Genomic DNA, 24,061 nt, shown 5'->3' with positions numbered 1-24,061 from the left:
TTTTTTGCCTTTTAGGACTTTGATCACCGGCATGGCCTCTGGCAGCATTGTGGCATTTAACATAGATTTCAACCGCTGGCACTACGAGCATCAGAACAGGTACTGACGAGAGGTGGATACGTGCAGCAGGAGGCTAGTGTGGAGAATTAAGAGGGAAACCTATCAACCAGTGACCGAGTTGTGCTGCAGAGAATCCAAGATGCTGGGGGCATCAGCACGATAAAGGACTGTGTGTTCTTGCATGTGTTCATCTGGCCTCTGAGGTGAACACATGTCTGCTGCTAAACAATCTGGAGTCAGTTTGTTGGTTTTCTCCTGAGCTCCAGCTGAAGTATTTACCCAAATGAGTCGAGCAGGTCTGCTGTTCTGGATAAGAGGAGACTGAAATCAACTCTAATTAACAAAATTACACAGTTAAGTTATTAAAACATACTTAATGTTCCTGTTTCAACTGTGAAAATGCGAAACAAAATGAGGAACATTTATACAACATTTGTATGGCAGATACTTGGAACATTTTTCTAAGAAAAAAAAATGCTCAACCTGTAAAAAGGACAGTCTAAAGTGTTTCTTCCTTATAAAGACTTGCAACGATCTAAATGCTGTTAGACTACCCACCATGTTCCATTAAGCCATGTATAAATGTTGCAAAGGTTTTCATTGCTCTTCAGATATTAGTTGGTTAGTTCCACGTATACGACCCTTCTTTGCTTATCGTTAACAGTGGTCAAGTGTATGTGTATGTGAAAAGACAATGTTTACTGTTAATTTGTTGTGTTTGAATGTCTATATGGAAATTCAGTGTGTCCTTTGTGAAAAGCGTTTATGACCATGTCATAAATATGGATATTTCCAAATTTATTTTAAATCGGGGACTATATTGTTTATTAATGGAAAATATGAAAAGATTGTATACCGATTCCAGTTTGTCATGTGGAACATGCATTTATTTTTAGACATTGTTTCTTCCAAAAAACATCGAATGATTAAAATATCAGATTTGTTGGATTGTCTAATGATTGTCAACGTGTTTATGGTAAAGCTGAAAGTGCCATTTTTAAAGACATTCTACAGTTTCTGGCACTGCAAACATTTATACTGTTCTTTATGTATATCAGATTTTTTTAAGTTATTCTTCTTTTGCAATTTTCTGTCCTCCATAACTCCATGCTCTGAAAGCAATATTATGACATGTTCAACAAATAGGTCAATGAGAGGTATTCAGCAGTGTAACAAAATGATATATTAATGAAGAGGACAGCAGTATAAATATGAGTATGGTCTATTTTTGGTGACATGAAAGCTATTGAGTCTTGATTTAAATGAAGCAAGGAGAAGTTGATTTCCATGAGCTGTCAATTTAAATGAACAAAAATATGCAAACTGATGGAGTTAGCGGTTAATTTTTTTTTAAACAGGTGCTACAAGACATAAACCTACCTACCCAAAGCTGAATATTTTGCATGTTATAAAATCCTGAAGGCACTGGTTTTTCTTTCCTGTGAAAATCGTGTCATTATTGTGAATAAAAATGTCATATCATTAACAATATCTCCGAATGAAGCAGTTAATTTTTATTGCAATCAGTACACAGTAAAAGGATTCTGCAAATGTTCCAGGAGGATGTGTCTGGAGCTGAAATAATTAGGTCAAAACTGGCAACTGTATGCTGAATTTCTTTTATTGTTTTTATTAAAATTGATTGCATACACTGTAGTCACCTCAAGAGTAATTCTTGAGATTTTACTCATGTGATTACTCTATAATAAGGTGTTATAGCAGTAGTGCAGTACATGTTATAAGTAGCTGGAGATGGAATTTATGTGGTGTTTGGTCATACTGCCATCTGGTGTTTCAAAAAGTCACTGCCTCACAAATTAAATCCATTTTATTCTCAGGTTTGGTTTCTGTGCAGAGTACATTGTTAGAAGTTTGCTTTTTAACCACAGCAATATTTTTTCCCTTTTTATTTTTGTTCTCATTCAGATTGTTGTACAGCATCCTTACATTTATGGAATATGGGTAAACAACACTATTCTTTTATACCCCATCTCCCCCAAAATAACAGCACTCCCCGTTTTGTCACACCGTATGTAAACATTACATACGCTTTTGGTGAAGATTCAGCACATTCCCCAAAACTCACACTTTGCTTTTCTTGTGCTTTTTGGGTTTGATCCCTTCAATCGAAAAACAAAAGCCCTTTTTACAACAAAGTCAGTTTAACAGCAGTAACTTCACACGACTAAGTATATACAAATCTTAGCTGTGTATGACTACAGTCTGCCTTTACCAAAGTTCATTCATCTAGGCAACACGTATAATGGTAAAAGGAATGGTTTTATATCTGACAAGCACATGTTAAACAGTAGAAGACCAGAACAACTGATTTGGGATGCATATCAGCACACATGCAGATTACAGTTTATGAAAAAGGAAAGAGGACAGTCATAATAATGAATATTTTGTCCCCTGTGAACCAATGCTTGGAGCAATTAGACAAAGCACAGAAAGTCTAGTGACCTAAAATTGCTCAGTCATATTTGATGTGATCACTGAAAGAAACATTCAACAAATTAAATGATGTAATGGAGAGAAATATTAAAATTGCAGATTTTACTGGAAGCACTGTTGTATTACTATTATTTAACTTGGTTCTTATTTCAGTGTGTGAAAATCAACCATGTTGCACCAGTTACCCTCATGTGATAGGGAAGAGTTTGACATTCCAATAATCCCAGCAGCACATTCTCAAATATGCAAGCATTACAAAGGACACACAGCATTTGATAGGTATACTGCCCAAGAGCACAGTATACCCAATTGCACTTAAATCTATATGTGTCAAGGCAAGGCCTTAAAATATGCACCTATTACCAACTACAGCATTGACATTCATATGCACCACAAGTGAACTGCAATCACTCTCACAGATGTGTAACAGAACTATTTAAGTAATCACCCTCGAGCACACAGGTAAGCTAAACCATCAGTTAAATATCAGTGGCCCATCTTCTCTTTGAGGAACTACTATGTGGCAAGACAAGAATTGTCGTCATTCTGTTAGGTCCAGGAAATACTTATTTGGCAGCATGTCTGAAGTCCTTTCAAATAACGTGTCAATGGTTTATGCACCACAAAGTCAAGTGCTACAGCACGCTAACTGTTTGCCTTACAGTACAACAGAAGGTTGGCCGATACTGTTAATATTAACAAGCTGAAATCAGATATGTACCAATCATTTACTGAATGTAATTTAATATTTAAAGGCTAAGGTTTCGGTTTCAAAAAGCTTTACTTCCTGTAGGATACAATATTAACCAGCAGAGGGCTCCAAAGTACTACAATGAACCAGTCCTTGCCGCTTGATAGGGCCTAAACAGCTTGTTGGCTTTTTGGAGGGGAAGGGGAAACAACATGCATCTCGTGATTTTCTGTAATTTATAGAATTATCACAGAAGCCTACACAAAATAAAAGCTTTAAAAAAAAAAAAAAAAAATCAGCATTCAATGTTAGTGGATGTCTTTGTTGGAAAATTCTTAAGAGAGTTGTTCAGGCTCAACAATGCAGATTTGCAGCTTACATTTAGGGGAAATAGAAAAATACTGAAACCTGACTACTGATGTTTGTTTTCATAGCTCTGAAGTCCAAGAGCCAGCTAAAGTCTGTGCAGAGGAGAGCCCAACCTCTGGAAGTTAGCCAATTAGGACAGAGTGAGCTCATCCTTGAAGAGACGTTAGCAAATACAGCCTGTTACAAATCGAGGTTTTAATGGGTGAACTGAGAGCCTGCATTATTAGAATATTTTGAACTTTAAATGATACAAAGATGTGCCATTTGAACTTGGGCATAAAAATATAAACCTCCAGATCCAGACTAGACTTCTCTCTTAAATGCATTCAAGAATTGAAATAAAGGTAACATGACATTTTGGGGGTCGGGGGGTAAAACAGGTAAGGGTAATTATTCAGTCTGTGAAAGCTCAAGTCAACAGACTAGACCCATCAAACCCTCTGCCTCTTTTTTCACAGAGGAATGGATGGCACTGTCACTCCAGGAAGGCTTTTAGAATGGAGAAGTGGGTGAACGGACAGTGTCAGCCGAACTTGGAGAATAGTCTTCGGACTCTGAAGTGACCTCAGCAGGGGAAAGGCCACGGTTTGCGCTGTGGGAGGGGCTGGCACGGATACCATGAGGGAGGTGGGCCTTTACATCCTGGTGGCGTCTTCGTCGGAAAACTTGCTTCTCTTTATCAAGTGGCGTGGTCTGAGAGAGGGTGACACAGCAGCAATTGTTAGCGTATCTAGAGAGCCAGATTAATGAGGATTGGCATCCACTCACTGAGGCATGAGGTACATTTTAGATGAGCCAGTGTCATCATGCACTTGTATGTGAAAAGCTGCATTTCCCTTGCAAGTTTTTCCTCTATGTGAAAAAAAAATGACTTCATCTTCTCTAAGGCAAGAAGAGGCAATAAGATCCACCACTTTATGTTGCCAACACTTCTAGAAAGAAAAAAAATGTTTTTATCTTGGAAAATAAAAATGAAGTAGCACAGTTTATAAAAACAAAAAAAAACAAAACTCTCAAACAACCTTTTTAAATGCAAAATAAGTCGATGGCAAGGAAAACTGTGCAGCTACCTGCTACAGCCCAAATGAGATGATGTAAGGTGATAAAGTGAAGGATATGATGAGGCATGAAAAGGGATCCACTGATGGGCAATATGTCAAACCCTTGGGAGATGGGAAATGGAGACTGCCAGCACTTTGCCATGAAAGCACTCACTTTATTTAAGCACTATGCTGTGTCATACCTTATCCAGTACAAAGGATGCTGGTAGCGGTCCAAAGACCCTGACTTCTTGATGGTTAAGTCCTGGTCCAGCTGAGCAGAGAGAGATGAGCGCAACTCAGAGGATCACTATGAACTCAAAGCATCACTTACCGGATTAGGAACACATCTCTACACTCCTGTTATTATTATTATTGATAAGATACTCGCAGATAGAAGTCATGTCACTAAACTGAAAATGGTTTCAAAATAAAAGACTGTATACAGGAAATGTAGAGCAATGCAGATCCTCCTTAATAACAATGCTCACTTCGAAAACAAGTTATTTATCTTTCAAATCCAGCTTGTATTTGCAAATATTTCAAATTAAAATATCATCTCCTAAAACCTCGTAATGGTCAACTATGTTACTTCTAAGCTTTTCTAACAAGAGTGCTGACAGTCCAGCTAAAAGTAGGATGAGAGGGCAGAGCAAACAAAGGAAAATCTAGCAGTAAGATGCAGATGGATGAAGTGATGACTGACAGAAAAAAGCAGGGAGGTTGCAGATTTAAAAACATCAGAGGACAATCGTTTACCTGTTTTACAAAAGCAGCAATTTTAGTTCCAACTTAAAATGACATCCAAGGCATAAAAATAAAAAGCTTCTGCATGTGTGAGTTGTATGAGGCACATTATGGCTCAAAGCTGAAAAGTCCTTCATTGCCAAAGCATGCTAATAAGCAGAAAGCCCAAATGTAATCTACCGTTGCACACCGACATGCAGTGTCAGTGTGGAGAGTGCAGAGCAGTGCTTACTGTGATCACGGACACTCCAGCTGTAGTGCTGTTGACCTTCACTCTGGTGTTAAAGTGCTTCCTGATCTTCCCAGCCACTGGCAGCTGGTGTTCTTTCTTTGACACACCATCATCCTGATAAATATAAAGAGCCATACTTCAGCAACTCTACTTTTCTCAACGTCACTGGTATCGATGCAGATTCTGGTGAAAGGACTGACGACACACTTACATTGACCCACGAGTGATCAAGGACTTGTACAGCTGTATATCTTTTATCCTCTGCTACCTGCAGCATCCCAGTGATCAGAGCCTAAACAGAGATTTGTTAGCCACAAAAATTCATAATAACATACTGAGGGTGTCTGGGGTGTTTCACATGGCTCGTGATCACAGCAGGACCACTTTCAGATACAAACCTTGGCTGAGTCTGACACATTGTCCCAGTGTGGTGCAGGAAATTCAAGCTGGCCCCTCAAAATCTGTTCAAAAAGCGCCTCCTGATCTTCACCACTCCTGTATACAGTTAAATTATAAAGCTAAGTTGCTCTATAGGCACTATTAGTCTACATGCGACACCTTAAAAATGTATGGAAATAATGTGTAACGCTTAAAGTAAACCTCCAAATACAGGAGCACATACCCACGGAAGGGAGGGAATCCACACAGCAGTATGTAAGTGATGACACCTGCTGCCCAAATGTCAACCTTTAGTCCATATCTATAATATGAATATGAACACAACACATAAAGGACACTTGACGCAGAAAAACAACACTCTTGCATCTTGATGCATGCTCAATCATCCAGGTAAGTAAATCTCCAAAAGTTGATTCTGTTCATCTGGACGTAGCGTTTTCAGTGGGAGAAACGTTTCATCACTCATCCAAGTGACTTCTTCAGTCTCAGCAGACTGCAGGTTTCCCCAATCTTATAAACAGTACATTTGCATAACTAGCACCACTGAAGGAACAATGGGCTGGGAGACCAGTTCCTTCATCATAATTATGCAAATTCTCATGACCATTGATCAACAACCACTGATCAAAGACCACTGATCAATGGCCATGAGTACCATTCACAAAGAGTTGGGGAATGGCTGCAGTCACAGCATTGTAAGATGGTGAAAGGTGTACCCTTAGGCCCCCTCCTCGATTCAGAGATGGTCTTTCCCTTTTCACATAAATGGCTTCCTTGACTCCGCGCTCAAACCAGCGTCCCTCCCTGTCCAGGATGTTTACATCCTCATCATTGAAATCGAGGAGGGGGTCTAAGGGTACATCTTTTGCCATCTTACAATGCTGCAATTGCAGCCATTCCCCAACTCCCTATGAATGGTACTAACTGAATGGTACTCACTGAAAACGCTACGTCCAGATGAACAGAATCAACTTTTGGAGAACACTCTTGCATTTTTTTTTATGGTCTTGATAATGGTGCTGCAGATGACTGGACTGGATAATGTAATTACTGATTTACCCCATTTCAGCAACAATCTCTGGTGCTACATAGGTGGGTGTGCCACACACAGTATAAAGGGGCCCGTTGACAACAGTAGCCAAGCCAAAGTCTCCTAACTTCAGAGATTTACTCCCATCATTGTGCTCATATACCTGGACAAGATACAGAAAAGGGACAGTGGGATATACTGGATGAAAAGGTCACCAATAGTCAATCTGATTAGTAAAACTTTGATTTCATTATTGAGCCATTTTTCTTTTTTTATTAGTGCAGTAATTTCAGGCAAAATTAACTACAAAAAAATTCCATTGACTGCAAACACGGATGGTCTGCACAGAAAACTGACTTTTGGTTTGATCGTGAAATGAATCTTATTCAACAAGCAGTAATACTAAAAAAGTGAATGTGTAGTTTTAAGACCAACAATAATTTTTGGTCTAGAGAAGAAATTTGAGTATATTTGATCATCGTTAAATTACCAAAGAACTGTGTAATTTAATTAACTTATTTACCTATGCACCATTTATTATTGGTAGTTTTAAATCCAAGCTCTTATGTATATATATATGTACAGATTCTGAGGAAAAAACAATGACACGGAAACGGGGCTAATAGGGAAAGTGGATATTTTACAATGCAAAGCGATTCCCCACCCATACAGATGCTCTGTGCAGAGTCGTACTTACCAACAGATTTTCTGGTTTTATGTCCCTGTGGACAATATTGAGACTGTGCAGGTACTTGATAGCACTTGCCAGGTTGAACAGCATAGAACTGGCATCGCGCTCAGTGTATTTGTTAGAAGATGTAATGGCATCAAAGAGATCACCCCCCTGGAGAAAGAGTGTTTGAAATGTGAAAGAGGCCCAGTTGCTAAATTTATAACAGTCTGACGCAGATAAATGGTTGATAAAATTTTCTTTTTAACTGAAGTAAATTAATTCAACTATAAACCAGTCTATGACAGCAAAAAGAATGCATTACATATTAAATGTTTTTGATAACTTATTTGAATTTTATCTTGTGACATCGAAGGTTTCAATTTCTTCGTTTAAAAAATAAAAAATCAGTACCTTAACTAACTCCATTACAAGATAGAGCTCGTTTTGTGTGTCCATTTCCTCAATCAAAAGAACTATGTTGGGATGTTTCACACGCCGAAGGATTGATACTTCACTCTGTATCATGTGCTCCTGGGTGACAAAGAAAACAATCTGTACACTGTAGCCAGAATCCTTTACACACAATATATGAGATTTGTTTTGTAATTTTAGAGAAGTAATAGAAAACAGTTTTCAAAAGAGAACTCTAAACTAGGATCATTTGATGCTGTGATTTAAACAAAAAAGAAAACAAAACCAACCAGAACCAAATATTTTTGCTTTCAGCATTATAGCAACCCCTGCTCACCAATGACTTAAAAAAATGACTCAGCAACAGTTGAACTTCAACTTTATGAACATTGGAAATTTGATGGTGTAAAAGCTGAATTCAGCAGGTGCAGAGCAGGCTCACCTTTCCCCTGCACTTATCTTTGCTGATGATCTTGAGCGCATACTCCCTTCCAGTGGATCTCTCCACACACTCTCGGACCACAGCAAAGTTTCCATCCCCTAAAGTCCTTCCCACTTTGTACCTCTCTGCTATGGAGGCAGGGATTGAAGAGTACTCATCCATTGGCTCAGCTGTGAAAAAAATAAAATGAAATAAAATACACTCTATAATAGGTAAAGCATTATATAGTAGTTTAAATGTTGTTTGCAAACTGTTTTTTGTTTGTTTGTTTAAAATTAGTTTATGTCTTGTGTCGTCTTGATGCATGCTCAATCATCCAGGTAAGTAAATCTCCAAAAGTTGATTCTGTTCATCTGGACGTAGCGTTTTGTGGGAGAAACGTTTCTCCAGATGAACAGAATCAACTTTTGGAGATTTGTCTTGTGTCCTTTCTGACCTTCGCTGCTCGGCCCATCGCCTTCATCCATTGAGCTGCATACTTTGGTAGACGCCAAGGAGAGTGAAGAACCACTGTGTTGAGATCCCTGAAAAAGAAGAGACAGCTATGGAGTGAGAATAAAAAGAAACAAATTTCAGAAGGGGAGCAAAGCTTATAAAAATGTGATTACAGCCAGATTACACAAAGCTTGTTTGTTCCACTCTGCTAGCCTTGAGCATGTAGATAGCAATGAACCAAGCATGGTGAAACCTTACAGAAATCATTGTACCAGCACAAAGACTACCAAGTGATTCTACACAGACAGAAAATGACATGCAAAAACTTCACGACAGTAACAATAGCTACCTGAGCCAGAATTATGAATAAGTGACACCAGTATCACTGATACCTGGATTTTAAATGAGAAATGAGAGACTGTGCACTCTCCTGATCCATGATCAGATATGTCAGAATCGCTGCTGCTTCAGTGAAGATTATGTTTCATTCACAAATTGCTGAAAAGTTGCTAGTTAGCCAGCAGCATTGATTACATGGGCTTTTAATTCACTAGCGTGTTTGTTTAATCTCTTAATTGCTTCATTGTGACAAGGGTTCCCTGAGTTCATGTCAGAGTTTTCTCCACAGGGTTTAAGCTCACTTAAGCATTTTGGATTTTTTCCCCATTTCACTGATAAATCTTTATAATGATTCAAACGCTGACTCACACATTTTTTGGAACTACAAGGATGGTGATAAACTTCTGTTCCATGTCAGTGCAAAACCTGTTGAAGCACTTAAAGTTCTGTCTAATTAAATGAAAAACTTCTTAAAATTCTTCAATCTTGGCACAACACAAATCATTACTTCATTACTTCATTATTGTTTTTTTTTACCTGTCGTCTTCTGAGGCTAGCTGGACTGGTTGGAGAGGGGCTTGGAGACTTTCCAGAACGAGGTGTGGACAGCTGACTGCCTGCAGTGCCATTAGCTTTTAGGATAAGATAAAGATTAAATACTGTAGCATAAACCAAGTTCACAAGACGTGAACGACAGATCACATGCACACTCTTACCTGAACCGGCAGATGAGGGAGACTTGCTCCTGCGGGGCATTCCACCACTTCTTGGGGAAGAGCGACCATGTACTGTGGGCAGCCGCCCATATGATGCAGACTTTGTTACCCTGCATTCTGAAAAGAAATAAAACAAGCAAAATAAAAGGTGTGGACTGTTCCAGCATCATTATGGCAGAGTAATAAATGATCAGCTTTATGTGTGGCATACTGACCTTTTGTCTTTCTTTCGGCTTCTCTGGCATTATTAAATGCTAAATGGACTGGTTCTTATATTGTGTTTTTCTACTGAGTACGCAAAGTACTTTACACAATGTGTTGCGTTCACCTATTCACACAATCACTTTTTCTATGCTTAAGTGCTTTCTATCTACCACTGACACTCTGGATGCATCAGAGAGCATCTTGGGGTTACGATCTGAGCTACAACTGTTCTCTTTTTTTTTTTTTCTTTTTTTGGGCCTATCAGTATAAACCAAGTAATGACATCAACTGCCTACCAACAAGCACGCACTGTAACTAATGTAGATCTCATTTATATCATTATCATACAATTTGAAACAAAGAAAGATTTTATGACCAAATGAACAGAGATTATTGGTCTGTGGCTGGATGAGTACAAGACACCATACACCACTTTGATTCGGGTGCATGAGGGTTGGAGGAGGGGTGCTAATTTATCTGATGAGCTGGTGAACCTTTTTGTGCTGAGGATAGGACGATACTCTCAAACCAACTGCAAGTCTTTGGAAGATACTTTCTGTAAACAGTGGTACAGAAAGACATCCACAGCATGTGCCAAAATCTTTATGCGGGACAAAGATTCACTACATCAGTCCAGTAAGCACAGGTTTTGGAGCAGTGTACAGCATACTACCATCCAGAAAATATATATACATTTTTTTCTTCCCCCAAAAAAAGCTTTGCCTATTTTAGCAAGCCAATTCTTCGTGGTTTGTAGGGAAGAGTCCATGCTGCAGACTGTCCTGCTTGAAGTCTAGATATGTTACATGTTAAAATATTTTACGCATAATTAAGCATAATTAAATGAAAAATATCAGGCAGGAGACTTCAAACTGTGAAGCAGCTGAAGTTTTATCTGAACAAGAAAAATGTGAAATCCTCCTTCAGAGCTAGAGAAAGAGGTGATGCAATAGAGTGGTGGGCATGCTCATGATCCACATTTATTTAGTTTCTTTCTTTCTTTCATTCAAAGCACATTTCACAAAAATATAGTTTTTTTCCTCATTTGAAAATCATTTAATCATCATCATCATCATATTTAGTATTACTATTAAATATAGGGTTCACATGTTTTTTAAATGACTGCACAGCAACTTAAGGTGAACAACATATAAAACACGGGAAATTGGTGCAAGCCTCATAACTACACTTACCACTTTCATCCAAGTTGAAGTCGTCTTGATAGCGGAACTTTTCGGGACCACAAGCAATGAATATATCATCTTCCCCAAAAAAGTCCTGAAGGGAGGTGACCTGAGAAAAATAATGTCTGTCAGCTTTAGTTCAATAAGTCTGAAATGCATTCACTCTCAACTGATACTATACATAATCTGGAAATAAGATGATGTGTTAACATCTTGAAATACTGTATACATACTATAACAGACAAAGCATTTTTTTCAGACAAAGACATGCAAATCAAGTAAAAATGAGTATATTACTGTTTCTTCTGCTTGTTTTTTTTTTTTCAAACTGAGGCAAATGAGATTCAATGCGTCAGTGTACGATATCATAGCAACATGACACATCAATGCTAAGTGAAGGATTCAACATATTGAACAAAAATGTCATAAAAATTCAGGTTGCACAGTGGTTGGCACTACAGTCTCACAGCAAAAGGTATGTAGGTCTGAACCCTGGCAACATGCAGTTAGCATGCAGTTAGCATGTATTGAGCTTTAATTTCAAGATTTCCTGGTAAAAAGGTCTCTTCAATAAATAATTCACATTTCAATATGTGTCACATTTGTGCAAAGAATATAGCAGTTTGTTTACAGAAAATGGTGTATAATGGCTTTTAAACTTTAATAGGATTTATAACATTTGGATAATCATGTTAAATGGAGTATATAAAACATGTGCTAGTAAAGAAAGAACTTTATTGATCACAATGCTGGATTTAAGGATGCCAGGCTTGAATAAATGCTTATTGTGATCTAAGCACAAATAAAAAAAATTAATGGTACAGCATGTATAGCATATAAATAAAAGAATTAACCTCTTTCTACTCTTGTGACAGCCCAGCTGCACTTTAATGTCTTCAGGGTAACCATTAAGAAAAGAAAAGCTCCTTTTAAACCTGTTAGATTTTATTCAGTGGAGACCACGACAATGGTGTCTGTCTTCCATTAAATCGTCATCTCTAGTGGGCGATTAAGTTAATTGCCCTCTGTTACTGCAGATTATATTTTGTAAAATCACGTTAGAAAATGTTTAACAGTAGCTATTTATTCAGAGATCCAATCGCAACAACACACAGTGGTCAGGCTGTTTCTGAAAAAGCAGCATTTCCACAATGTACTTTACTTAGTTTAAACTTTGGATAAAATAACATAGTAACCAAGTAACCATCACTGTAAAAACAACAGAAGTGTAAATTACAATCATTTCTGCTTTTCTATAAACAAGAACTGTATGGCTAGGTGGGTGCTGGTGTTTGCATTTATAGAAAAGTCTATCTTAATGGTTATATAGCAGTCTCATGAATAAATAAAGATAGACACAGATGACTCTTCGGCTAATAAGAGTGTGCAAGAGAAAGTAGAGCTTCAGTTTTAATTTCCTCTCCATAAGGTTCAGCCTTTAATCCTTATTGTTTAACTGACCTATAGTATTATAGATATCAGTTAGAATACAAAGGCATGCTTTCCACAACATCACATATATTGTTAAGAACTGCATGTTTGCCACTGTGATCACCTCTAGGATTCTCCTGCTATCCCTCTCCAATGTGCCTATTGGACTGGGGTTAGCTGGATGACCCACGCTTACACATGGTGTGGTCATCGATGAAAGCTCCCTCCTTCCTGCAGCCTGTCTGACAGGCTCATTGGGTTTGTTTATTTTGGTTTAAAAACACACCCATCCATAAATGCTTTCCACTACTAACTTTCTACACTTGCATACACAAACACACATTCTGCTACGTTGTTTATGATTTTATGCATATATTCTTCTTTGTTGTTGTCTCCCATTCTTTTTCAACCTATAAACTGAACTGTGACCTTGATGACCAAGGAAATGGCTCTCTTATGTACACAAGAAAACTGACAGCAACAAATGACACAAAAAACAAGACACTGACTTGCAACAGTAAATCTAACTTTATATTAAATTACAACTTCCAAAAAAAAACAAAAAAAACAAAACAAAACAAAAAAAAACCCTAAATGGGATCAGAAAGCAATTATATTGCATTCCTTTTTTTTTTTTTTGCAAAATCCAGCACACCCTTATTCTTTTCTTTAAAAATTCAAACCCACACATGACAGACTGTAACAAGCCAAGATGATGGGGAAACACACTTTAGTCAACAAAATATGCATAACCATAATTTGGATATGATTTCAAGTAGTCCAGTGAGGAACAAGTTCAACATATACAGATTGAGTTTTCGAATGCAAAACAAAATGTGCCAAATGTTGGTATCCATTAATCAAGAACGATAAGCTTATCAGGAGCCTAAAAAGATTTTAGAGGCGAGATAGACTGTTTGCTTTAGTATATTAACACCACTACTGAATTACCTTATCACATCATGTTATCACCTTTTTTCTGATGGATCAATATTCTGGTCTCCACTGCACTGATCTTAGATCACAATAATATTAAAAAAAAACCAAAAAAAAACCAGAACAGTCAGGCTGGCTATACCAGTAACCTTTAAAACATTCAAAGGTCATTCAGTCAAGAATTGTTAAAAGGAATATCAGACACATGGGGCTGAGGAGAGGGGTTGCTAAATAAGAACCTTTTCTCTGCATCACTGATGTCCCCTACCCCCAATTCTACCCCCTCCTCCTCCTAAAAGGAAATCCCACAGGGAGGAGCTGCACAGCAGTTACCAAGGAGACCAGACAAAAAAAATCACAGCTTAGTTTAAGACAATGAGAAGGCTACTTTGACACCCACTGTCAGATCCTATCTGGAGCTCTTAATGGTGCAAACTGCAGATAACACAAAAGCAGCATAGCCTCATTTAGAGAGAATGACGAAGCATATTGTTAGGATGTTGTTAAGAATTCAAATTTCCACCTTGTTAATCCCAATCTCTCTCTGTGAATTGTCTTGGAATCAAAAACATTGAAAAGGTTAAAGGTAAATTATTATTATTCTTATTATTCTTATTATGAGATAGTGGAGTCTGAATGTTTAAAAATATGATACCTACCAAGGGCTAAAAACCTTTTACAGATCCAATTAATGATATATGCACTCTCAATAATAACAGCAGTGTTCACATATATATACACAATATACATATACAAAAGATTTATAACGTTATAAAAGAACATGAAAAAAATATGTTGATCAATGATTTCGCTACGCCTAAAAGTTACCTCTTATTTCAGAGTTCTGTAGTTCCACCAAAGTACTTTGAATTTAGAATTCTCAAGCTTGTGATGAAGCCAAATAACAGAGGCAACTGTGAATGTGATGCTTCATATTGATTATTTTTGCCTTCAGGCTCTGTGACACAGCAACTCCATTAAACCTACCATTCGCATAGAAAGCGCACGTATACTTTTCACAATTCAGGAGCATCCTAGGGAAGTATTGATTTCCAGGGTTTTATGATTTCCGCAAGTGCTGCACCTGACATCCATTCCAGAAATAAATAACAATGGATATATGCATGCTATAGAAGCCTATTGATTTAAGCCATAGAAAAGATCACATAAAGGAACACAATTGTGTAACACAAAACATGCACAGGTGGAGCTTCCCAGGACACTAACGCTTCTTCTGAAGTGTGAGAGTGAAAGCAGGAGCCAGTCATCTAGCATGCCAGAAAGAAACATGACTCATCTTTACCTCCACTTGGCAAATGGTTCTTGTTCTATTTTGCATGAGCTTCCTTTATATGCAGTCTGTTGTACAAATGCCCAAATCAGTTCTGCTGCAGAAACAGCAGCGACTTAACAGGGGCTGCTCCAAAAACATTGAAGGAAACTAAGTTTCTACACTTAGCTCTTAGAAGTGTTTCAAAACCAAAAAACACCCCCAAAAACATTTATAATAACCAGCCAAGATAATAACCACGCCCTGCAAATATTTTTGGTATAATGAGAGCATGCAAAAAAGTCTATATAATAACGGACAGATGATCAATATTATCACCTAAACTTTTAAAATATTCAAGAATAGTTTCACTGCAACATCACACACAAGTTACTGTAAAGATTTTCTTTACACAGCTCAGGATGTTCACATGCTGTAAAGCTTCTTTTGAATTCCACACCAGAAAATTCCACCGAGTGCAACGGGTAGGTTGAAGGGATAATGCAATGACGAAGTTCATCCAGCATGTAATCCATCACAATTGAGCACAGTTTGTATGAAGATCCATTAGGTGATCACTGTGTGCAGGTTTCACTAAAATCTGACCAATACTTGAGGAGGAATAGCGAGTTTTAACTGTGGCTGGACAGCTGCCTCGCTATGGCATGAGGTCATCAGTCCTTTGGCTGGATGAGCTAAAAATCATATCTACCAAATGAAGTGGCACATGAAGGCACTTCTTTGTACAGCCAGACTACAGAAAGTGGGAGGAAAGTGAGGCACTCTTCCATTTTGTTCATCTTTTTGCACATCGAATTTGAGAAGGCTGCAGAGCAACTAAAACCATTTAGTCATTTTATTTATTGAATCAATAAACAAAGTGAGATTTTCCTAAGACAGTGAGATGAGAGTTACAGCCAGGATCCATAGAGCAGACGTGACATTTGTGGTATGAGTAGAAACCAAAGAGATTAATTGTGGGCAAATCCAGACCAGAAAACGGCAGAGTCAAAGTCAACTTAAAGGAATGAATTAGAAAAACATTATGTTAGCTTCAGCTCTCTTGTACACAGAGCACCATAAATTCCAACCACATCCACTGTGTATCTGATTGGCAAAGCATGAATGGACCATTTAATCACATCCTCTCATACATAACTTTAGAAAGGAGGCGTAAGCCTCTGCTTTCATGCACTGATGTGAAGCTAGACTATCCTCGGGTGGCTGTTGACATCTATTTGAACAAGAAGTGTTGACTTTAGCATGAAGAGAACTTAGCACTGTGCATAATACAGTTATAGTGCGGAGCCACATCCATTTGAGCAGGGATGGGAACATCATGATCGAGTCCCCTCAGACCTACTCAGTCTTAGAAATACTCTTTGCTCCATCTGACGAATAATATCAGGGGTCATAACAGGCCATGTCCCTATAGATAAGTCCCACTGTGTTGGTCTTATCTGTGGAGCATGCATCTCTCCATCACTTTTCTCTGTGCATTACAGTGTCTTGGAGTGTCTTTATTGTGGCTAAGTCCTTACTGATTTTATTTTCTCTATGTATTTAGACACACATTGCATGGCAGTGCACCATTACAGAGTGACTCAGCAGTATGTAGGATCACCGGCATCAAGCACAGCCACCCGCCAAGCTGATCCACAAATAGAACCATGAATCATGAGTCAAAGACAACTAAGGATAAAACAACAAATCACAGGAATGCCACTGCTAATTTACCAGCAGACCCAAAAAAGAAATGCATAACAATCAATTACAGCCGTTTAAATTTAATCTGTACTTAATTCTTACTGGAAAACAATGTATTTAAAAATAAATTGTCACATTTTTCTTTTCTTTTTTTTTTTAAAACTGTCAGCAAAAGCCTGTCTAAGAACCCCTCCCCCCCAGAAAGCAGGTCATTTACCAAAAGGTTAAACACCCGTGAAAACAGGTCTCTTAATGCCAATGGGTGTTTATTTGGCCATCTGGTGGCACAACAGGGCAAAAAGTCACAGAACCAGAGAAATGAAGGCACTACCAAGCACACAAGCAGCTTATTATTGGAGATACAGTTAACAAAATCCAGAAGCAGATACAAAAGGCAGAGACGGTGAGAGGACCATAAAAAATAAATCTGAATTTCCTACTTTTTCCATAGAGTGGGATTCTACTTTTAATTAATTGCAGTATCATTGTGCTTTTTGCTAAACAAATCTCTATTCCTAAAACAACAGAGGATATTCCGAAGGCAGATTTGTTTGTTAGTGTGAAAAACTCCAACTGTTCCTTCTACATACCATTACACAAAGGATGCTTTCCTGGGATTACACCTTAGCCATGTGCTCCATCTTGCCGCCGTGTGTAATAATAAGGCTGACAGACTGAGCACTGCATCTGTGAGCCTTTTCACAATACACCTACAGTCCTGACATCAGTACTGCACCGCTCTGCCGCAGAGGCTGTTCCTTAGCAACCAGCTCAGGAAACCATTTTACCATAGAGACCATCACAGCGGGGGGAAAAAAAAAAAAAAAAAAAAAGTCAGAGGGATACTAATACAGAGTGCCCTAACTATTTGTGCAATGTTTAGACAGTTCGTAGTGTAGGTGGTACTTGCATGCTGTCCAGCCATGTCAGCCCTACATATAAAACTGATAGTCACTTATGACTCCCATAATTTCCAAGCAAAGGTTAATATAATTAGTCTACATATACAGTGTAGTTATCAATGTATAAATAATAACAGTCCAGAGTATTTAGAGCATATAGTCGAAGCAAGAATACAAGAAGCTTTATAATTAAGTCTCAAGTCGCTGATCAGATTGCATGTTTTGTACAAACTCACTTACACTTAATAGTGTGTTACTGTTAGTAGGAATATGAGATGGAGTCCTAGAAACCTATTTCTCATAATACATTTTACACATATTCCCAGATGACTCTGAACCTGCTGGGCTCTCTTGTTGGGTAAGGAAGCAATTCTCAGGGACAAGACTGAAGAACAGACCACACAGCCTCTGATGTCAGATGCATAACTCCAAATCTTTTAAGCCTCCTGCAAATGTCTACCAAGTGCGGTTCATTGCAATGTTCTAAAATCAAACTTAAGATGTAACACAGCACCACAAATGGGAATTCAGCATGGCAACACCAGAATACCTGTCTCCAAAACCACTTACAAGGGCTGAGGAGGCATGATCCCATTTTACTTTGACTTCTCTTCTAAAGAAGCATCCTTCCACCCTTCCCACTTGTGACCAATTATATGTTTAAGTGGTGGAGAAGCTTAAGATAAAGCAATTGCACTCTTGTAGGTACCGGGCTCTTACTGCATGGTTGTTCTTCCTGCTTTGCCTTTGTCCGTGATTTTCAAATAAAAACATTTGGTGTTAAGAGCTTTAGTTTGAAATAGGGAAATGTGAAGGTAAATAACATCTCTTCTTTTAAACTTTTCAAATTTATTGTATCAAAAGCGCTGCTTGTTACATGAATGTGCACATAGCTTCACTAATGGCAAGCACAAACACACTTGTGTAAATACAAACAGAAGATCATCAGGCACTTATGTAACTTGTCCTGAATGGCACAGTTGTGAGACGTATACTTAATGCTTCCTCTGAGTAAGGACAGCACTGAAAGTCACTTCATACTTTAAACACCTTTAGCTGTAGTGACAAACGTGCTTACTGTGGGAAAATAAAATCCCATTATATTTGCAACTTTTTGGTGATGCCTGAGATTCCCAAAGTCACTACCTAATGCAAATGCTTTCCTATTTGAACCCCACTTGGAAATATGTTGTTGCTGGTACTAGAAGTCTTTGAAATGAACAAACCGATAACTCTGCAGAAACAACAATTTAACACCTACCGCCTTCCCATCAACGGTATAAAGCCTTTTGACGACTCCAGAGTCTAACTTGATGGCATCTGTGATGTCGGTCATGACTTGCTCAAAGGAGTGTGCAGTCTTCTTGTTGAGCAAGATCCGTACAGCCTTGCGAGGTTTTACTCCACTGCGGACAATTGTCACCAGTTTGGGCTTGATGAAGTCCTTGGTCTCCCTGGTTTCTGGAGATCCAGCCTTGCCACTACCAAGGGAAGAAGGGTCACGGACAGACACAGCAGTCTTAGGACCAACTGACCAGTTAGGATTTACATTCTTTGTGTAGTCCACCTTCTTGTATGGCTCTATAGACGCACAAACATAGCTCTCTCCTGGAGGAAAAAAACAACAACAAGACAACAGATTTTCTCAGCCCATTAGCAATGCTAACACAAACATAGCATATAAAAAAAAAAGCATAGGTTGTGTCAGAGCAGAAGAATTTAAGGGTTTTTGTTTTTATCTCCTATTTTAGTGTCATTTCCATCATATTTTATTTTACTAGATAACTATTTTACTTAATAGAAGCCAAATCTAAGGCAGGCTTAAAACTGTTTAGAAACAATGCTCACCTTCCACCAGCTGGTCCATGCTGGTGATCCTTATTGACCCATCAATCGTGTATATGGTCCGTACTCCTTGGGGTAAGTTGACATTATCTGACAGACATCTTGTAAGGTCAGCCAAGAGTGCCTCAAGAGACCTAAATCTGTCCTGAGAAATGGCATACACAATCCCCTTGAAGTATCGGTCTCCATTGCGGTAGAAACGGATCTTCTTGGCCTTCTTTTCTGAGCTTAGTGCTTGCAGTGTCCTGGTTCTGTACAGGCTGCAGTGAGCGCTGTGAGTGGGACTGGGGAGCCCATTCCCTCTCGAGCCCCTTCGGGTGTATCTTTGAGCCTTGTCCCGCTCATCAAAGTGTTCCAGCTCCATGTCTGTGCTGTGCTATTATACTGAATAATATGAGGAAAGAACATGCTTGCAATCTGAATACCATTTTAACTTATAACATATTACACCAATTACGTTCCCTTTAAGTCTAGTGGCTTATACAACCTGCTTCAGCACTGGCACAAGCCTTGATGCTGCAACTGCTGCTCATACACACATTATGAAGTAGCATGTCACACCCATTTCATGTTCTCTGGAGTGTCTCAATTTAAATATATAAAATTCACATGCAATTACTGGGGATAATATATGGACAGTAACAGTCTCTTATGGGATTCTGGCTAAAAGCTTATTGAAAGGTAAACCTTAAAAATACAAAAGGAAGGAAACGGTAATCAGCAGGATCTTCTAGTTTCTGTGCAATCTTACCTCTGAGGTGAAGACGGATGTAATCAAACGCTTCCAGGCGAAACGTGTCTCAGATCTTTTATTTATTGGATACCTTGTATGAACCATGCGTCCCTTTGTTGCCCTGTGATGGTGCTCTGCTTCCCTGCCGTGTGTCTACTCTGCTGTGTACTCACATGCAGATTGGAGGCAGGGCTGTAGCCGGTGTCCTCCACCCTCCCTTACTCCTCTTCCATTGCAGTGATTTACCGGACCGCTCTGCTGTCAGCCTTCCTCGTGCACGCTGCTGCCGGGGCGCGTTCTCGCACGTATTAATAAAATGCGCGTTCGTGTTGACCTGCTTTAGTAACACTATTAGGGATGATTAGAATCAAAAACTACTAATCCTCGTTAAGTTTTACCCGTTAGTTCGCAATAAAAAAAACCTAAGTTTTATTTTAACTTCCAGGTGTAGTTGGCCTGCAGGTTTATTTCACTAAAGTAACAATAAAATGGTGACTTTCCCAATTTAAGCTACCTTATGGTATATCTTACAGACATTTTTAAACAAAACGGCAAAAGAAATAACTTACTATTAGTGTTTCTTTAAGTAATTAACCAACCATTTGCACTGAATTAAAAAGAAAACTCGAATCAAACCGTAAGTTTAGATTCTAGCAAGTGTTTTAGCTCGTTTAAACGGTTACTATCGTTGAAAATAAGTAATAAAATTCACGCATGCGCTAACAACGTAGACAGCAGGTATGGCGGTAATAATGCACTGCAGTTGTGTGTAACGGGAGAAGCTTACACAGGTGTTGGTAATGTGAGAAATTAACAAGTTCATTTGGACCTGCTCCTGAAATGCGCCTGAGGGGCTGATTAATGTCGCCTTTAACAGGGAAACTAAAAGCACAACTTAAGAATGAGAAAAACGACCAACTAACGAGTAATTTGCTTTAAAAAAAAAAATCATTAGTATATATTTATAGGCTGACAGCTTGTGTTAATAATACATTTTTGGACATCTTGGATTTATATTTGTCAGCATTTTTTTTTTCTCAATTTAAACCTGATGCCAAGAATCACATTACTGTGTGGCTTTTGTCCAAGAGCTGAAAACATAACTTTGTTATTCTCTAACTTTGGAAGATTATTGGCAAACAAAAGTGCGCTCATCAGGTTATACAACTAAAAGGTTCTAAATATAATTAACAACTTGTGACTTGCTACAAAATTTACTAACTTTTCTTGCCTAAGAGTTTTGTCCAGGCTTTAAGTAGCACGCTACTTTCTTGTTCTTTATTCCAGTTTTACTCCGTGATTTAAAATGTTTATTCATGCATTAAATGTATGTATGGTGCTGTGGTTACAAAGTCTATACAAAGCTTAACTTTCTAATGCTCCTTACAAAGGTTTCTATTTAAAATAAGGAAGTAACTCCAGCCTTTAGAACAGCACCTTGACAGTGTATGCTAACAGTACATTAACCTTTGGTTGCACTTCTTTCAGACAAACTCAGGAGCCAAAAACTGCAGTCATATAAATCTTCAGCACCTGAGCAGTAAGGGAAAAAGTCATTTTGATGTGTTCTTAAAAGTTTCTGAATACACTGTCATTGTGTGTTATGACATTCAGAGATATTTTTTCTCCTCAGGCTTGAGGATGAGATAAAAAAAAAAAATGAACCTACCACGGAGAAGTGTTACCCTTCTTCTTCACAGAAAAGTGAGTTCCAGACTTCAATCAGTCATTGCTGCAAAGAACAGAGGCGGAGGTTAGACTTTCACAATTCCAGGGTGTGCTATCAAAGCAACCAAAAACTCTTCCTTGGCCATTTCCTGTATGGTTTCACATCACCACCGTAACTGTAACTTCTTTACTGCACATATTGACATGTTCCCAGGCTTCAAATCAGAACATCTTGTCAACACTTGTGTGGTCTTCTGCCCTTTGTCAACGGTCAGTTAGACATAGCAGACACACTAGAGCTCACCGCGAATTATATAAGCTATTTGAAAGAGACTCTTCCCTTAGGTATTCTGTCTAAACTAGGTCTAATGCATCCTGATATCAATATTATAAGTAAATGTTATGATCATTTTAATGTTCTTTTTTTTTTCCTTTCCCAGGTTGAGTGGTTGAGATGAATTCCAGCATTTTCTGGAAAAGCATACAGAGATCACAAAAGAAAAGGTACACAATCCAAATAAGAGTTTTGAACACTCAGATGATTTATTTTTAACTCGCTAAATGGTAAGAATACCAAGCTGACTGTCTGGTTTTTGTTTTTTTTTCTAACAGAAAAACGATCAGGCTTAAAAAAGAATGCTTCAGAGGACAAAGCCGGCTGTTAAAACGTCAAGTGAGGAATTGTTTTTCATTAAAAAAAAAAATCTATCTTTGGTACATTGTTGTATTTGTTAACATACTGCTAAATTTCAGATCGTGTCTCACGATGCCCTCAGAAAGACCTCTGTAAAGAAGTAAATCAGCCATCTATCACAACAAATAGTCCTCTGACGATGGATGAAACACTTCCTCGAGCGCGCAGCCTGACCACAGCACATGCCCCGCCAATATTGTTGGATAAATCGACTGTTCCCCGAGGACAAATGCTGCCAGTGTGCCAGGATCAATTTCTCTCTGCCTCATTTCAATTTGTGGAAAATAACTGGATAAATTCAGCCACCGCATTTATGAATGCAACTTCATGTGCTTTCACATCAGCAGATATCAGCCACACTTTTTTACCCAGCTCATCTTCAAGCCATATGTTATGGGATGCTGCTTCTCACCAGGTGGATCCTGTTACTTTCCTATCAGGTCATTGTGGCCAAGCCTATACCCCACCTGAAAAAACTGAAGTGTGTTACACTGACTTACCTCAGGTTAGCCAACCTGACATTGTATCAGTAGATTTTACAAGCCAACTAGTTATCTCACCATGTAAACTTCAAAGGGAACCTTCAAGCTCTGATGACGTCACTCTTGCAGTTTCAGAAGCTTTGTGCGATTCAAGACTTTTCCCAGACAGTGCCAACTGCAGTAGCCTTTTAACAGACAGTCAGTGTGATGTGGTTAGTCCATTTTGGCTCGATTTGTTTTTGGATAGCAGTAGTAACTTGTGCTTCCCTGATCCTAATCTTGTAGATTTTGTCCTTTCCCCTGAAACGGGTCCTGATTAAGTACAAAGTTACTGCAACTTTGCAGTTTGAAATGACCAGCTAGTAGAGAGACGGCTGTATTTTTTTTCCTTTCCTTTTTATTTTAATTTGTGTATAAAAGATGTTTAGACCGCATATACAGAAAGTTTCGAAATGATTAGCTTATAGCAACACCATGAGGTATTTATGCAGTTCGGTCTGCAGACTTCATTAAACGTGTTTTGCCAATATTTGATAAAAATGTTTGCATTTTTCCCCCCTGCATTGTCAGACTGATGCAGATGACATTTCTTTTCATATTGAGTAACATCTTTAATTTTTCAGTGCATCATTGTAGGAATTATAGTAAAGATGAGTCATAATTTCCACTAGAAACCTCAAAGCATTTAATCTTGAAATATAAAACCGACGAACACAGGCAAAATGCTGCATTTGCAATTATTACAATTTGCTTTTCCCTCTCCAGCGAGTACATTAAAAATGAGATGCTAAACAAACAACTGGACTGGATACCTATGTGAAGTTTGAGTAAAGATATGGCATCTTATCAGTTGAAAAATCTTTATAAGCTGCTGAAATAAATGGAATAATTTATGTACTGAATGTAAATATTCAATATGTGTAAGTCTTAAGCCCCCTAAATTTTTTTTTTTTTGGCAAAATGAGAA

At 38.3% G+C, this 24,061-nt stretch overlaps 2 protein-coding genes and 1 long non-coding RNA gene across 15 annotated transcripts in view; 2 read left to right on the top strand and 1 right to left on the bottom strand.

Annotated features, from left to right (window-relative positions):
* Nucleotides 1-1,551, top strand: part of nbeab (neurobeachin b) — a 201,460-nt gene extending 199,909 nt beyond the window's left edge. For all 5 annotated transcript variants that reach the window (XM_026191617.1, XM_026191619.1, XM_026191618.1 and 2 more), the window contains one exon: nt 16-1,551. In XM_026191617.1, the coding sequence (XP_026047402.1) occupies nt 16-106 (91 nt within the window). In that variant the 3' untranslated portion in view covers nt 107-1,551. The remainder of the gene's footprint in view (nt 1-15) is intronic.
* Nucleotides 1,552-1,667: 116 nt separating this feature from the next.
* On the bottom strand, nt 1,668-21,983 carry dclk1b (doublecortin-like kinase 1b). Of its 5 annotated transcripts, XM_026191623.1 has the most exons (17): nt 20,269-20,968; nt 19,521-19,901; nt 18,934-19,280; nt 11,436-11,535; nt 10,039-10,155; nt 9,860-9,954; nt 8,985-9,072; nt 8,549-8,718; nt 8,107-8,226; nt 7,720-7,866; nt 7,052-7,185; nt 6,216-6,293; nt 5,992-6,088; nt 5,805-5,885; nt 5,594-5,707; nt 4,818-4,888; nt 4,144-4,267 (listed from the first exon to the last, which is right to left on the bottom strand). In XM_026191623.1, exons 2-17 carry the CDS (start codon nt 19,879-19,881, stop codon nt 4,210-4,212), a joined length of 2,178 nt encoding a protein of 725 aa, XP_026047408.1. In that variant the 5' UTR covers nt 19,882-19,901; nt 20,269-20,968; the 3' UTR covers nt 4,144-4,209. The 5 variants fall into 5 exon arrangements, with proteins under 5 accessions (XP_026047406.1, XP_026047407.1, XP_026047405.1 ...); XM_026191621.1 differs by lacking the exons at nt 4,818-4,888; nt 20,269-20,968 and adding an exon at nt 21,920-21,983 and having other exon boundaries at nt 1,668-4,267; XM_026191622.1 differs by lacking the exon at nt 4,818-4,888 and having other exon boundaries at nt 1,668-4,267; nt 20,424-20,949.
* Nucleotides 21,088-23,686, top strand: LOC113035852 (uncharacterized). 5 transcript variants are annotated; one of them, XR_003274393.1, is made up of 6 exons: nt 21,088-21,175; nt 21,739-21,790; nt 21,884-21,954; nt 22,359-22,422; nt 22,531-22,591; nt 22,672-23,686. It is a non-coding gene; the product is annotated as an uncharacterized LOC113035852 (long non-coding RNA). The 5 variants fall into 5 exon arrangements; XR_003274396.1 differs by having other exon boundaries at nt 21,884-22,003; XR_003274397.1 differs by lacking the exon at nt 21,088-21,175 and adding an exon at nt 21,182-21,395.
* The last annotated feature ends 375 nt before the right edge of the window (nt 23,687-24,061 follow it).

Source organism: Astatotilapia calliptera, chromosome 14, assembly GCF_900246225.1.
Source record: "Astatotilapia calliptera chromosome 14, fAstCal1.2, whole genome shotgun sequence".
NCBI lineage: Eukaryota > Metazoa > Chordata > Actinopteri > Cichliformes > Cichlidae > Astatotilapia > Astatotilapia calliptera.
This window is presented reverse-complemented; position numbering and strand designations above follow the sequence as displayed.